This window comes from Eremomyces bilateralis (assembly GCF_010015585.1).
Source record: "Eremomyces bilateralis CBS 781.70 unplaced genomic scaffold P152scaffold_3, whole genome shotgun sequence".
NCBI classification, from domain to species: Eukaryota; Fungi; Ascomycota; class Dothideomycetes; order Eremomycetales; family Eremomycetaceae; genus Eremomyces; species Eremomyces bilateralis.
Genome location: NW_022985069.1, coordinates 27,691 through 41,982, shown reverse-complemented (window position 1 = coordinate 41,982; position 14,292 = coordinate 27,691). Strand labels below are relative to the sequence as shown.

Genomic DNA, 14,292 nt, shown 5'->3' with positions numbered 1-14,292 from the left:
TGAATTCCAGTCTTCCCGTGTCTGAGAACATATCAATTCCTTCATCCTTTTGTCAACGCTCCCCCACTCCCACAACCCTCTTCGTTCATCCCCGCCATTCCACTAATCCCATATCCACACTCGTACATCTCGTCATTATCGTACAGCGAACATGGCCGACGAGGCTAAACCAACCTCTCTGGATGACCGTGTCTCCTTCGATCCTCCTGCCAAACCTTCCACCGAACCGTCCACCGAGCCTCCGACCGCTTCAACCGAGACCAAAGACGACACGAAATCAGACCTTGGCGAGTCACAGGCAGATGGCGCAAGCGCCGCGAATAATGGCTCCGGCCTCAATGAACCGGAATTCGACGTGGACGTCAAGCTTGCCGATCTCCAGGCCGATCCTTCCAACCCTCTCTACTCCGTCAAGTCGTTCGATGACCTGAGCCTGTATGTTCAATCTCTCGCCCTTGAGCTATGGCACTAAGTCATATAGCCCCGAAGACATCCTTAAAGGGATCTATGCCATGAACTTCCGTCGTCCCTCCAAAATCCAGGAACGCGCTCTTCCGCTCTTGCTGCACAATCCTCCCGCCAATCTCATTGGCCAGTCGCAGTCCGGTACGGGGAAAACGGCGGCCTTTACGCTGAACATGCTCCATCGTATCGATCGCACGGACCTGTCTCCCCAGGCGTTGGTGCTTGCGCCTAGCCGTGAGCTGGCCCGGCAAATCGAGGGGGTGGTGAAGCAAATGGGGAGGTTCATCGACGAGCTGCGGGTCGCCACGGCAATTCCCGATCCATCCAAGCGTGGAGTCAAGACGGAGGGACAAATCGTGGTGGGAACACCCGGCACGGTTATGGATCAGATTCGAAGGCGACAGCTGGATGCGAGGAAGATCAAGATTCTCGTCCTGGACGAGGCAGACAACATGCTTGACCAGCAAGGGATGGGAGATCAATGCAAGCGGGTGAAGAAGTGAGTATCTATGAATGCCCGGCTTTCTAAATGGTAGTACTGACTGCAGCTAGTCTCCTCCCCAAAGAGTTGCAAGTGGTACTTTTCTCGGCCACATTTCCCACCGAGGTCATCCACTACGCCAATATCTTTGCACCCAAATCGAACCTGTTGACCCTAAAGCAAGAGGAGTTGAATGTCGAAGGCATCAAGCAGTTCTATTTCGACTGCAATGGTGACGAGGATAAATATCGTATTCTCCTCCAGTTCTACGGTCTTATGACCATCGCGTCCTCCATTATTTTCGTCAAGGTCAGTTCCAAATGACGGCTCAGATCTTTCCTTTGCTAATCGATATTAGCGACGTGACACTGCCGCGGAGATTCAACGTCGCATGGAAGCGGATGGGCATCAAGTGGCTCAGCTGTCAGGTGCCTTAGAAGGACCCGAGCGCGATGTCATCATCGACAAGTTCCGATCGGGGGCCGCCAAGGTCCTCATCACGACCAATGTCCTTGCCCGTGGAATTGACGTCCAGTCCGTCACCATGGTCATCAACTACGTAAGTTTGCGTTAACCGTGATCTCGTCTGTGGCAAATCTAACGTCGACCAGGACATTCCCGAATCAAAAGGGGGCCGGGCTGATCCTGAGACGTATCTCCACCGCATCGGTCGCACCGGTCGGTTTGGCCGCGTCGGTGTCGCCATCAGCTTCGTGCATGACCGATCATCGTGGCAACAGCTGCAGGACATCCAGGCACACTTCGGGATCGTACTCGTTACCCTTCCCACCGACGACTGGGATGTGGTTGAGGAGAAGGTGAAGAGGGTGATCAAGAGCAGCCGCGCGGGCAAATCGACGAAAGAAATGATGGATTGAAATCGGGGAATGTGAACATGATGACAACCTGTCATTGGTCGGACAATGCATTATCATTCTGGGAGGTGGCCATGGTCAGACCGGATTGAATCAAAAGGGCGCTCTAAAGGAGTTCCAGACGATGTTCAAAAAGTCTTCATGGCTATCATACGTTGTTGGAGGGGGTCTGTGGTTGGATGGGATGATGCATAAAATCAATGGCTGTAAGGGCTATTGCTGAGCGGCTTCGGACGATTGTAGAAGAATACACCACGAGCTGCTATAGACCCCAAGATTGGATCGGCTCCCAAATGAAAACCTGCAAAACGTCAGGTTCCTACCGTCTCTTATTTCAGCTCAGTCTTCGACGACTCGGTTATCTAGTGACACCGTGACACGTACTCGTACCAGTGTATCCTATGCCGACGCCCCCGTATGATCATCCCGTTGCACCACCGCCGCTTCCGCGGAGGCGATGATGGGTACCACCTCGAACCGCACCAGATCCGCCCAGTTCCTCATCCAGTCCTCCAGCAGCGACCGATCCTCGCACTCCCATGACCTGATAGCATCGGCTCATGTCTTCCGCCACCCAGCTCGCGATATACGTCAACCCCGCGGGAGCCAATCGACCCCCCTCCGCCAAGCGGGCGTACACGGCGGGAGCATTGGTGAAATGCTCGATGATCATGAAGAGCATGGTGGAGGGGCGAAGGAGGGGGATGAAATCTGAAGCGCCTGCTGAGAGATTCCTGCATTGTTTATCTGTAGGGATTATCGCTGTCGAATTATCGATGAGCAGCTCTCGATTCGAATCGCCGAATCGGGGTTCAAGAGACGGGAAGTCTAGGGCCTAGGCCTCCAGTCCGGTGCCGTCCCTGCCCCCCCATCCACTACAGCGGCTGCAGGAACCTGCATCAGCCATGTCCTACGGTGCGCCATGATCGAGCACGCCAACATCTGGTGATATCGCGACTCCGATCCAGCTGTACATAACAGGGTAATGTCATTGCTTAGTTCCCCGCAACATTTAAGATGATAATGGTCGAATGAAGTGGGCATCATAAACGAAGCATACACTTGGGCGGCCAGCTATATTGTACGTATGTCCAGTTCACCTATCCAGTTCTTTCATGCAAAGGCGGCCTGTGCCCCGGTCTTCACGATCAACGCATTCCATCATTCCACGAACTCGGACTCTAACGTGGAATCCTAGGGGAGCATGTGCCTAGATAGAAACAATCTAATCCCCGACCGACGGTCAACATGTCTAACCCTTCCGCAACCCCGCGCCCACGCTCTGCTCGATCTCCCAGCCCGCGCTCCCACCCAGACGAATCTCTCCCGCACGCATCGCAGCCCGGGGTGAGACCCTCCTCCAGCCTTCGATTCAATCCACCCATATTACACAAGCAACCGGCGACTGACGATGCGAACGAGCGGACGGCGTTCGCGTCACGGGAGATCGCGGCGACCGGCTCGGCGAGAGGATACTCGACGACAGGGACGAATACCCGGACCCGGAATTCATCGGGTAGCCATTCGACGGAGGGGGCGAGGGGGTCGAGCCGGTCAGATACCGGCGAGGAGAGCCGAACGTCGGCATCGGAGGGGGTGCAGCGGAAGCCGCGCGGGGGAGTCGCGGAGTGGTGGAGGGAAGTGGTGGAGAAATACGGAAGCGTGGAGCTGGATAATAAAGGGAGCGTGGCGCGCGATCATCTGGCGTTAGGTTCGTCCATCCCCTACGTTCTTTAACCACCTTGAGGACTGCGCAATGCTAATCCACGATGCACAGAACGAACATTCCTCGCCTGGCTTCGCACTTCACTCGCCTTCGCCTCCATCGGCATCGCCGTCACCCAGCTCTTCCGCCTCAACACCTCCATCGCCACCAATGACGCCGCCTCCCCGTCCTTATTCGACGCCGCCTCGCCCACCTGGCTCGCCCAACAATCCCCATCGGGCATCGAAACGCGCCTCCGACACGTTGGCAAGCCGCTCGGGGCGACGTTCATCGCCGTGGCGATGGTGGTGCTATTCACGGGGTATCATCGGTATTTCGAGGGGCAGCACTATATACTGCGGGGGCGGTTTCCGGCGAGTCGAGGGAGTGTAGTGTTGGTTGCGGGGTGTGCGGGGGCGTTGATCGTGACAAGTCTGGTGGTGGTGCTGGCGATTGGACGGACGGGGTTTGATGAAAAGTAGTGGGATGGACGGGAGTGGTTGGTTGGATATACAGGTAATAACGTCTCTGATCGGTCCTTTTCTCGCATTAATTATGTATATAGGAGATCTGCTCTAAATGCCGTGTCCATCTGGTGCGGGCTCCGATGCGATGCGATGCGATGCAATACCTCGACGAGAAAGGGAGCAATCTGCCATTTGTGAAGACCACCTATGCAACCCTATTGTCCTTCCATCCCTTCACGTCCCCTTCTTCCCTCTCTCATCCTGCATCCCAATCAATGTCGGGGCTTCCGGATGCTCCTTCTTCGTCCTTGCCGTCGACGACGTTGTATCCTTCTCCCCGGTGGCATTATCACTACCACGTCGCTCTTTAGCCCTGCGATTCTGATCAGCGACAAATTCCGGAGTGTCCGCCATGGAATGCGGCCCACGGCACGGGACTATGGATTCGTGGCGCGTTCGGGCAGTGACTTACTGCCTTCCTAACCGAGATTCTAGTGACTGCGGGTCGTCCCCGGGCTTCTGCGTTGCGTGCTTCGCGTCCTCTCGGACGTTGAACGGGTCGGGTTTGTTGGTGCTCGGATGCCCGTATGCTAGCGCTGGGGTGGCGGAATGGAAGGATTTGGAGAAGGAAGGACTGGGGAGGGTTCGGCGGGGGGATGACGAGGCTGATGATCGGAGGAGGGACCTGGAAGCCATGGTTGTGTAGCGGAAGAAGGTGAGGAATTCGGAGGGGGATGGAGATGTCATGGTCTTGGATTAGGGAGAGATGAGACAAGATAGAGATGGTGCTTGAGTTGGATAGTCAGTTGGTGCTTAATTGGGTTTTAAATCGGTTCATTTCTCGACTCCATAGGTACTACTAGTGCTGTGTACGGTACTGTACATATATTTGGTATACAGTGTTGCACCGACGTCACTATGCCGCCATAACATCAGATCAATGGAGTGAAGAAGTGCAGGGGATATCCCTGTAAGTTGTGGGGTTCCGAATATCCCATCGTGACAAGCAATCCGGCCAATTTCATCTTCACCTGAACTTCCGACGGCGACCAGATCCAAGCTTCCTAACCAGGCCCTCAATGCCATCGTCTTGAACATCAACCAACATGGGTGACAAGGCTGATCCAAAATTCCCCCACAGCATGTAAGTCCCCGCCCATCCTCCTTCCAAAATCCACCTAACCGCCCTAGCACCCTCACTCTCCCCATCCCCCCCCGCCACGCCCTCATCATCCGCCGTGCCATCGAAATCGACCCGGAAATCTCTCCCCTCGTCTCCCGCACCTTCCTCTACCCCCCTCATCCCTCCCCTTCCGCTCCGCTCCACCCCCGCCTCGAGGTCACCTACGCGGCCACCACCGCGCGCATGCTGCGCGTCTCGGTCAACGCGTTCTTTTCGCAGCTGGCGGTTGTATTGTCCGGGCTAGCAGAGCTGGATGGGGAGGAGACGATTGGGAGAGAGGGGTGGTGGGAGGAGGGGGTGGATGGGAGGGAAGGGAGGGAGGGGTGGGGGGGTGTGCAGGGGTTAATGGTGGAGGGGAAGGAGGCGAGGTGAAATGTTGGAGGGGGTGGGTTGCGGAATCGGAGCTCCGATACTGGCTGAGGAGAGCTATTCTCGGAAGGGGATTGACGGTACCCAGAGTCACGGAACGGCCTCCGGGAGCGCATGATGTAGTCGGTGCAGAACGCATTGGATCACAGTTATAGCGTTCTTACAATCTGAAAGAAGGGCTGGAGACCAAATGGTCCAAGATCAAGACTTGAGCCGCGCGATATCTATCAACGGGTTGCATGTTGCCCTCCGTTTCAGAGGCATCGTCGCATGGAAGAAGATTCAAGAAATTAGATATTGCTATAACGCGAAACCCAAACCAAGGGGTTCGTGGGGGATATCATCAGATTGGCGGCTCTTGAAGTGAGCTTGCCCTGGGTGAATGAAATGCTGTACGTCGATCTCTCAGTGCCGACCCAGCAATCCGTGTAGCAGAACCACTACTTCAGTGTTTATGGATATGTAGCTTCTCCCGAAGCCTGTCGCTCCGCTTCATAGGCGATCCCGATCCGCCCGCGCCCTTATGGGAGTCCGATGGCGCAGTGAGATCGGTCTGGCCTGTGACACCCTCGCTGATACCCTTTTTATTCTTGATACCTATATTATTAACGTGTCAGATATCACTATCGCGAGGGGAGCTTTCACGGGTTCAATAGAACTTACGACTCGCTTCCGTCCCCGCTCCGGGCATCGTCGCATCGAAATCCCCGCCTTCCGCCGCGAGCCCCGTGGTCTTAACGTGCTGCTGGCCCGTTCCCTCATTCTCGTTCTTCGTCGTGTTCGTCTCGCCCTCTCTCTCATCTCTGTGCTCCGTGCCGTCGTGCGTCCGCATCGGTTCCCCTGAATGGTCATTAGGGCCACGCTTCGCCATGATCTGTTCGGGGTTCGCATCCTCGCCCGATGGTTCTTCGGTCGGTCGGTCGGCGCCTTGGTGCTTCTGTGTGGGCTTCTGCGCGGTGCTGGGGTCTGCGGAACCGACTTCGTGGCCGGCGCCGGCGGTTGCACTGGTGCTCGGGTTGGATGATGCGGCGGGAGCACTGGGAGCACTGGGAGCGGTCGGAGCATCAGTAGTAGCCGAAGCCGCAGCAGCCGTCGGGGCCTCAGCAGCTCTCGGAGCCTTAGGACCCGTCGGAGTCTTAGCACCCGTCGAAGCGCCCGGAGCCGTCAAATCGCCAGGAGCCGTTGAAATTCCAGTGGTACCCGGAGCCATAAAGGCACTCTGAGAACTGGAGGCACTAGGATCACTCACGGCACTGTAGACGCTGGAAGTGCTGGAAGCACTCGGAAAACTGGAGGCACTGGAGGCACTCGCGGCGCTGGGACCGACTTCGGATGGATCTGATGGGTCTGTTAGTTTCTATTCAATAGCAACCCAGAATGGTGCAGCGGATCAGGTATATGTCGGGATCATAAAGGTAAGAATAAAAGGTAAGAATACATACCTTCGTTGCCTTTGTCGAACGGTGAATCGAGCGTACCGCGACCCTTCTCACCGGACAGAGGTTCTATTCCACCAGTCTCGTTCTGCTGCTGTCCCGCCTGTTCGCCCCAGAGAATTTTCTGAGCCGACGTCGAGACGTTGGACGCTACATTGGATAGGGTCTCCATGGTCGATAGCTATTCTGATATGTCGTTTCAATGTTGTGTAGCCGATATTCGTATGGAACGCGGGGTAGGTTTCATTGGAAGTTGATGATTCTGATAGAGGAAAATCGAAGTATTTGCTGTTTTAATAGACAATCTTCGACCAAGTCCAACACTGCGGTCTCAATATACCATAAGCCTTTCAGGGTTCGAAATCAATAGAGGGGGCGATGATGTCGTTCGGAGGGATGCTCCTCCAATTCCTGGTTTCCAGGCCCTGATGGCCCGCAATATTCACGCCCCCCGAATTGCAACTCCTATAACTTGGCTTTCGAGCGGCCGAATTGGCATGGAGATCCAATCGGTGCTGCATTTCATACATCACAGTATCAGGGTGATATCGAGACCCTAGAGATCGTTGGCGGGTGACGTCATATCCCGGGGTGGTCGCCAATCTCACGCGTCGGGGGCGTAACCGTGCATCCTTGCGGAGCTCATCGAAACGGGATGGATGTGTATCCTAGCTGGATTCAGGTCTCGAAGTTGAGATCCGACGTCACGATCGGAGTATCAGCCGTCGCATTGGATAATAGGTAGTTGTATTTACCACCTGTTATGCGGCTAGTTATGATCTGAACTGAGCCGGCTAAACCCGTGCTAATGAACCAATGAACCGTAAATCTTGGGTATCATTTCGACCAAACCCGTAGCAAATAGTCCATGTCTTTCTATCGCGCGCAAAGGCAAAGGCGCATGGCATAGAAGTTCCAAATACCCTTCCACTTTTCACCTCTTGGTACCGGCTATCCGAGATCTTCCTCCACCAGAAACAGCTGACGATGCCTTCAAGGCCGTCCCAAGTCCCCGAACACCCCCCTTCTTCCTTTCAGGCAACTCTCCCTCTCCAGCAGTGGCGACGAAGAGGATGTATTTCAGATTCGGTAATGTTTGCCTGATGTCTAACAGCCTCAGTCCCATATGCTGAGCCAGGATCTCGATATCCTTGTTCAGCAAGAAGAATGCGTATTCCGCCCGGAACTTGGGAACCCCTTTGACAAACAGGGGATATCTCCGATTCTTCTTGCTCCCCGAGCTAGCAGACGCGCTTGTCGCGGATGCCGTCGCGGAGGAGCCAGCGTCGCCAGGCATCACGGAGATAGGGTCTTCGATCCACGACGTCGAGCCTTGCGGTTCGATCGGGTACGGGAGCGGCCATCCCATGTACGCTGCCAGCATTTTCAGCATCTGTGCCACAAACCCCAGCGCGGCACCCAATTTCTCGCGTTCGGAGTCGGATTCGGCCATGTCGACAGCTTCGTGCGCATCCGGGAGTGCCAGCCCACGAATGGTAAACGAAAGGCTCTTGCCGGGAGTGGGTTCGATGGGGTAGATTACTTCAAGGTCTGTACAGACGCGACGTCGATGGGCTTGGGTTTCGATTTGCACTCCTGAAGTTGCGTTCGTCACAGCAATCGTCTCTGGCTCTGCTGCCTCCATTTCCGATAACGATTTGTCCATCGCTGCTCGTCCAGCAGCCATCAGTTGACGGCGACTTGATAACGAATCCTGGAGCTCAATAGTTTGTTTTTTCCTGGCTGCGTTCCGTTTTGTTTGTTGGTCAATGGCCTTCTCCACCTCGGCAGCGTGCTGCTTCGCGGAAGGAAGGAGTGTAACCGCTTCAGTTTCCGGTCGAGTTTCGACAAGAAACTCGTCGAGCCGTGATTTAAAGCGGGCGCGACTGTTCAGCATATCCTGTAGGCACTGATCCAACGTCCCCAGTCGCATCAGTTGGTCGTATGAAGAAACCGGTTCGGGGGGGCGGGAATCGCCGGGTCGGCCCCATGGTCCTGGTGCAAAGGATTGAAAGGTTTCGGACATCGGGATGTCTGTAAAAGAGGTATATATACCGTCGCTAAGATGAAATATAACACAGTTGTCGGGAAACGGGTGGTGGAAATGCGCTAGGTCCCTTCCAATGAATTGCAGGGCGCGAAGGTCGGCAGTCAATTCGACGAGGTGCCTAAAAGAACTGCCTCCATATCCTTTTGTCCAGACTTTGACAACAATGCCGTCTTTCCGACTGATAGATGGAGCACAGTTGGACAGATCGAAATGGCGAAAGTTGGGATTCATTGTATCCTTGACAATTTCGCTGACGTAGACTGGCTCCGGGTCGTCAGAAATATGGAGGGAAAAGAATACGTCGAGGAGATGAGAATGCACCGCTTCGAACCATCGGTTCTGTCTGGCTGGCGCATTCTCATACCACTGCTCTATCGTACTTCTTCTCCTCAGTTTCGACGATGTCTTCCGTAACGGGGCCATATCCTGATCTTGACTGCTGGAGCGAGCCTTTGCTGATGTTTGTGGCGTATGCGGTAGACCGTTCGGTACGGATCCATGCCTATCTTCAGGAACGTTTCCACCCTCTTTACTACGGTTTTTACCTAGTTCATGCGTTCCATTGACTAGGCCACTGTCTTGTACCACAGGTTCCTGTTCTAGCAGCCCATTCTCTTTAACCGTTTGTGTTTCTCGGAAAGAGTCCTTGGCAGCGGCTTTCAAATCGCTACTTGACCGAGAGCGCTCCACCCCTTTATCCCACCCCCTAGAATCACGATGCAATACGATCTTCCCTGGTGTCTTGAGGGCGTACGGTAAAGCGTCATCGTCGATGGTTTTGCGGCGGGATCGTTTGACGGACTTCGGATGCAAGGTTACATTCCTCAAGGTTATTCCATTAAGATTTCGTAAGCGGCGGTTCTATAATATCTGTAATGAGCGCAGCTCTTGATCTTCGGCCAAGATTTGTTTCCGGTCTTACATATGGTAACAACCATGGTCGCTCACGACGGCGTCCATTGGGCTCGTCTGCAACTTCTTGTTGGTCCGACTCAGGCGCCATATTTTGAGGATTTTAGGTAAGGTTTTACTCTTCGCGTCAAACGGTCCCGGTCACTCTCCGTCTCCTGGAATGTAGAGGACGATGCGCATAGGAGGTCGAGATGGAGAAACGAGACTTCTGCGACGGCATTTTTAAACGGCAAACGCATCGCTGCAGCGATCATGCCTTGCACATAGAGAACATTCACAGTGACCCGTAGCTACCGGTAAACATAATAGGTGGTTGACGTGGTGTCTTGTACTTGGAGCTTCTTGTTACAGCAAGCGTCAGCATGTGCTTCGCATCCCAAGCTCAACGCGTGGAATCCGGTCACGTGGTGCTATTGATATGGACCCATAATTTTCCAAGTGCTCCGGAAGTTGCCGTGTGTAGCTCACACATTTTCTTGAATCAATCCAGCAGTTGAGTTGATCAGACATCGAGGCTCACCATTCATTGCAACCAAGCCAATACGTTCATTGTATCCATTCCTGTTTTGCGGACCTCATCGCGCTTTGGGCCAAGGCCAATGATTCCAATTCAAGCAGGAAGATAACGTCCGGAGGGCTACAAAGATGACGAAGGTCATCCGACAGAAGATGAAGAGGGTCATCCGACAGAAGTTCATCCCTTTGGGGACAAAGGATGCGACACGCGTCGAGAATGGCAGATATGTATTTGCTTATACCCATATTATGACGAAGCAGGTGGTGTACTCCCTACAACAGCAGATGAAGGTATGAAGCATGCCCAACCTTGGACTGAGATTCCCGACTCACCTCTACCAGGGCAGTGCGATGCTGCGACAGATCCCCTTTGTCGGAAAGAAGTCGAAACCGGCGGCCATAAGAAAAGATAATTGGGTGCCACTCGTCACATTATGTTTTCCCACCGGTCGACAAGGCCTCGATGCCTTCAAAAAGCTCCGAGAACTCCGGAAGCTCCGAGAACTGCATTGGAAAGAACTTTTCACAAGAGAAGACGCGAAACGCCTCGACATGCCCAAGCACCAGTTTTTACCCGACCAGAGGGGAATTGCGCGACACTTGATGGATCAGAAGGCGAACTCGGTTGCGGACGTGGCCAAGGTGCTACGATTACAAGAAGAAGCGGGCGAACGACAGCAAGAGAAGGCACAGACGCTAGAAGCCAAAGCGGCCGAAAAGGCTGCGGAAGACGAAGCTCGAGACCGAGAGCTCGCGAGGCTGGCGACGCCGGAGGAGCTCGAGTTAATTAAGGAGAAAATCAAGTCCGCACGAGCGGAACTCCTGGAATTAAAGGGACTGGAAGAGCAGACCCAAGAAACCCGCGAGCAGCGCACGAAGCTCGGAAAACGCATCTGGAATCTTCAGATCCGCGACCGGCGCATGCGCCTTGCTGTTCAGACATACGGTCCCAACGGCGATGGCCCCTCCCCTCCGCCGCCTACCCCGGAGGAGCAGGCTGCGCGCGATGCGGAAGAAGACCAACGGGCCGAGCTCTATCGGGCAGGCAAGCTCCCGCTGCCGAAGCACGGACATAGGCGGAACCTGATGTTGGGCAAACAGCCGTCCGAGTTCACGATGGAAGGCGTGCATCTCCAGTGGTACAACTTCCCAGATAACGAGTACGCGCCCGACTGGCCGGAGGCGGTGGAGCATAGCGAGATGTCGCGGGTACAGTGGCGGGTGGATTCGGCGCTGGTCCGGGCGTTCCCCGAGGTGTTCCAGGACGTGGCGAGGGAGCATACTATCGAGGGGGAGACGGAGGAGGCGCCGACGAAGAACTGGGGCGAGCGGGCGGTCGCCGTGGGGTTCGTGGCGCCGGATCCGAGGGACCCACCGGCGCCTAGCCTCGAGGAGATCCAAGAGCGATTAAATCAGGTGCTGGCAGAAGGAAGCCTGGAGGGGCAGAGGCAGAGGTTGAGGGGTGAGAGCCCGACATTGTTGGAGCCGGCGAGGGCCCCGGCAGCGATCAAGATGCAGCAAGCACAACCTCAAGAGATGTCGGTTTGGGACCGATTGAAGCATCGGTATCCGAGGGTGTTTGGGAAGCCGGTCCAGGAATTGCAGGTGTGATGACTTGGGGGTTTACATTTCTGATCGGTTGGCGGAGGGATGGTGTCGTCTTGGTGCATACGATATACAGACATATTATAGAGGACTAGTTGTATAGCAAGGCGCAATGTCCTTGTATTCACGTGTACAATTGGTGTAAAAACAGACGTTTATTAGACTTACTACTGAAAGATGAATCCCAAAGCTCGAAGAATTTAACATCTTTCTCTACTTGTACACTGATTGCTGCCCCTCCCTTCGACGACATCCAATCCAACCCAAGGCAAATACATATGTAAGCACCATCGAGTGACACACGGCTGAAACCGTTGTCCCAATGCTTTGGCAAGGTCGTACATGGCGCACAGCTTGATGACGACGATGTCCGTCTCGTGCTCCACAACTGGTCAAGATAAGATAGGTACGGTACAACGGTGCATTTGCATGCACACTAACAGACATCAATTCGTGTTACATACCACATTGAATTGTTCGACCGTCGTTAGCTCACCGTCGGAGATATGTATGTTTGTACGTAGGGTAGTCGGAAAATCACCATGGACTCATGGAGGCATGGACCGGACCAATCTCAAGGCAGCTATGTCCTCGAGCAGGTTGGCATTGATATCACGAAAGATGGACCAAGTGATGATCCGACCAATGTCTCCTGTCGGATATAAAATAGAAGCTATTGCTGGGTAGAGCTACGGTTGTTTTGAACCGACGTGAGAAATCATCGCCACTCTTCAGTCAACGTCCAGACGAAGCTACAGGAGATGTGACTTAAAGGAGTCCGGGTCCCAGAACAAGCAATATTCGACTCAACTGGCTCGAGATCAAGATCCCCAAAATCTCCACCCCCCTAAGCCGAGCCTCACGATCGAGAGCCAATTTTCCGGAATATCGAAACGATGGGATTCCGATTTCCGGCATTAAATTCACCCAAATTGAAATTGCTCAAACGCCTCACGCCAACCCATCAGGTAGAGTAATTGTACGGAGTAGTGCTTGGCCACTGGCCAGAGATGTTTCTCCTGGCCGATTGGTCAAAACACGCGGACAAGCGAGATTGAGGAATACCACCAGCAGTCCAGCTGGATGTTTTACATATTCGCCAGAGCCCAGAATCACCACAACAAAACAAAGCCACATGCCTCGTTCAAGTTGCAAGTATAACTCATGATACGATCCAGACGTCCAAAGGCAAAAACTCGGCGCTCCTACGTCTTTGCCGCCTGCGTCAATTCGGCGCCAGCGGTCCCAATAATTCAGGATTCAGGATCAGAATGCCTCCATTGGACAGGAGCTCAAGAGAAGAAACAGTCAACGGCGATTGAGGCATAATGGTTCGGAACATAACAAAGGCATTGGTTGGGTTCTAAACTCGGATGGGATCGTCCACTGGTAGAAATGTTAAATTGGTTGACGGCAGGAGAGGTTCTTGTCCCTTCAATCCTGAGTCTTTGACGATGGTAATTTCTCCAGTTCGTGATATTTCAAGACCATTGAATGCTAGTGCAAAGCTTTTAGAGTTAAGGCGGTGGTCATCATTTCCCTTGTTAGGATAGTTGTTCGCTGATCTAGTGATGTGTGGAGCAGTGAGTGACAGTTGAGCATGGATTTTGATCTGGGGAGGGGAGTGTTGATCAGAAGTTCGGTCGGGTCTGGACTTCTGCATTGCCGAATTCCAATCTCCAATTTCCAACGGATGAAGATCAAGATGGGGTGACGAGTGACGAGTGACCGAAACCGCTAATAGACGGCTTAGTTCGCGCACTCCAAGTTCCAACCCATCCTTCAGTCTTACCAGTGACCGGAGAGATCGTATGGGTAAATTGAGGTGATTCGCAAATATTGACAAGCCAATTTCCGGAGTGAAAGATTGAAAGCTTTCTGGCTTGGGATGGCGGCTTGGCCCGACTGCCTAGTGCAGGTACGGAATAGCGTCGGCCAACCATATGCTATGGATGTTAACTGGCGGCTCTCTTTTCCATGACAACCCCTACCCAACCCCTGCAGCACTTGAAGGAGTGGAAGGAGTGGAAACTGTCGTACATCAGTGCTTGCTTGGCCAGAATCCAAGTCTCATTGCGCCTGCCGGTTACACGACAGCTGAGAGTTAGACTGGCTGCACGGGCCGGGCAGCGATGCTTCATTGGGTTGGTTGTTGCTACATTGTTGGCTGATTGGTTCAATTGTGCAATTGTGCTTGCCTGTCTTGGCTTCCTTCGCTCTGTTCCTCG

At 53.9% G+C, this 14,292-nt stretch overlaps 8 protein-coding genes across 8 annotated transcripts; 4 read left to right on the top strand and 4 right to left on the bottom strand.

Moving 5' to 3' along the window:
• The first annotated feature begins 75 nt into the window (after nucleotides 1–75).
• Nucleotides 76–2,149, top strand: P152DRAFT_455021 (DEAD-domain-containing protein). The gene is made up of 5 exons (XM_033678705.1): nucleotides 76–439; nucleotides 481–964; nucleotides 1,018–1,255; nucleotides 1,305–1,505; nucleotides 1,558–2,149. Exons 2-5 carry the CDS (start codon nucleotides 513–515, stop codon nucleotides 1,822–1,824), a joined length of 1,158 nt encoding a protein of 385 aa, XP_033536935.1. The 5' UTR covers nucleotides 76–439; nucleotides 481–512; the 3' UTR covers nucleotides 1,825–2,149.
• A 71-nt stretch (nucleotides 2,150–2,220) lies between these two features.
• On the bottom strand, nucleotides 2,221–2,503 carry P152DRAFT_470753 (uncharacterized protein; the record flags this gene model as incomplete). The annotated part of the gene is made up of 2 exons (XM_033681004.1): nucleotides 2,221–2,365; nucleotides 2,412–2,503. 2 exons carry the CDS (start codon nucleotides 2,501–2,503, stop codon nucleotides 2,221–2,223), a joined length of 237 nt encoding a protein of 78 aa, XP_033536934.1.
• A 950-nt stretch (nucleotides 2,504–3,453) lies between these two features.
• P152DRAFT_381921 (uncharacterized protein) lies at nucleotides 3,454–3,999 on the top strand (the record flags this gene model as incomplete). The annotated part of the gene is made up of 2 exons (XM_033675743.1): nucleotides 3,454–3,532; nucleotides 3,599–3,999. Coding segments are annotated over 2 exons (480 nt in total), but the record flags the coding sequence as incomplete, so codon positions are not given.
• Nucleotides 4,000–4,227: 228 nt separating this feature from the next.
• Nucleotides 4,228–4,689, bottom strand: P152DRAFT_446384 (uncharacterized protein; the record flags this gene model as incomplete). The annotated part of the gene is made up of 2 exons (XM_033677921.1): nucleotides 4,228–4,366; nucleotides 4,466–4,689. The coding sequence occupies 2 exons, from the start codon at nucleotides 4,687–4,689 to the stop codon at nucleotides 4,228–4,230; spliced, it is 363 nt and encodes a 120-aa protein (XP_033536932.1).
• Nucleotides 4,690–5,099: 410 nt separating this feature from the next.
• P152DRAFT_470750 (uncharacterized protein) lies at nucleotides 5,100–5,548 on the top strand (the record flags this gene model as incomplete). The annotated part of the gene is made up of 2 exons (XM_033681003.1): nucleotides 5,100–5,137; nucleotides 5,185–5,548. The coding sequence occupies 2 exons, from the start codon at nucleotides 5,100–5,102 to the stop codon at nucleotides 5,546–5,548; spliced, it is 402 nt and encodes a 133-aa protein (XP_033536931.1).
• A 297-nt stretch (nucleotides 5,549–5,845) lies between these two features.
• On the bottom strand, nucleotides 5,846–7,242 carry P152DRAFT_181193 (uncharacterized protein). Its single transcript, XM_033674166.1, has 3 exons — nucleotides 6,988–7,242; nucleotides 6,209–6,883; nucleotides 5,846–6,142 (listed from the first exon to the last, which is right to left on the bottom strand). Exons 1-3 carry the CDS (start codon nucleotides 7,151–7,153, stop codon nucleotides 5,991–5,993), a joined length of 993 nt encoding a protein of 330 aa, XP_033536930.1. The 5' UTR covers nucleotides 7,154–7,242; the 3' UTR covers nucleotides 5,846–5,990.
• Nucleotides 7,243–7,713: 471 nt separating this feature from the next.
• Nucleotides 7,714–10,280, bottom strand: P152DRAFT_181181 (uncharacterized protein). The gene is made up of 2 exons (XM_033674165.1): nucleotides 9,954–10,280; nucleotides 7,714–9,892 (listed from the first exon to the last, which is right to left on the bottom strand). Exons 1-2 carry the CDS (start codon nucleotides 10,032–10,034, stop codon nucleotides 7,916–7,918), a joined length of 2,058 nt encoding a protein of 685 aa, XP_033536929.1. The 5' UTR covers nucleotides 10,035–10,280; the 3' UTR covers nucleotides 7,714–7,915.
• Nucleotides 10,281–10,479: 199 nt separating this feature from the next.
• On the top strand, nucleotides 10,480–12,261 carry P152DRAFT_455018 (uncharacterized protein). The gene is made up of 2 exons (XM_033678704.1): nucleotides 10,480–10,750; nucleotides 10,802–12,261. Exons 1-2 carry the CDS (start codon nucleotides 10,589–10,591, stop codon nucleotides 12,068–12,070), a joined length of 1,431 nt encoding a protein of 476 aa, XP_033536928.1. The 5' UTR covers nucleotides 10,480–10,588; the 3' UTR covers nucleotides 12,071–12,261.
• The last annotated feature ends 2,031 nt before the right edge of the window (nucleotides 12,262–14,292 follow it).

Bases quoted from the DNA above. Each gene is read 5' to 3' on its own strand.
- P152DRAFT_455018 (XM_033678704.1), top strand. From the start codon at position 10,589: ATGACGAAGGTCATCCGACAGAAGATGAAGAGGGTCATCCGACAGAAG. The intron at 10,751-10,801 runs GTATGAAGCATG...CACCTCTACCAG, and splicing joins CCCTACAACAGCAGATGAAG to GGCAGTGCGATGCTGCGACA.
- P152DRAFT_181193 (XM_033674166.1), bottom strand. From the start codon at position 7,153: ATGGAGACCCTATCCAATGTAGCGTCCAACGTCTCGACGTCGGCTCAG. The intron at 6,884-6,987 runs GTATGTATTCTT...CAGACCCATCAG, and splicing joins GTTCGACAAAGGCAACGAAG to ATCCATCCGAAGTCGGTCCC. The intron at 6,143-6,208 runs GTAAGTTCTATT...TTAATAATATAG, and splicing joins AGCGGGGACGGAAGCGAGTC to GTATCAAGAATAAAAAGGGT.
- P152DRAFT_455021 (XM_033678705.1), top strand. From the start codon at position 513: ATGAACTTCCGTCGTCCCTCCAAAATCCAGGAACGCGCTCTTCCGCTC. The intron at 965-1,017 runs GTGAGTATCTAT...GACTGCAGCTAG, and splicing joins CAATGCAAGCGGGTGAAGAA to TCTCCTCCCCAAAGAGTTGC. The intron at 1,506-1,557 runs GTAAGTTTGCGT...AACGTCGACCAG, and splicing joins TCACCATGGTCATCAACTAC to GACATTCCCGAATCAAAAGG.
- P152DRAFT_181181 (XM_033674165.1), bottom strand. From the start codon at position 10,034: ATGGCGCCTGAGTCGGACCAACAAGAAGTTGCAGACGAGCCCAATGGA. The intron at 9,893-9,953 runs GTAAGACCGGAA...CAGATATTATAG, and splicing joins GACCATGGTTGTTACCATAT to AACCGCCGCTTACGAAATCT.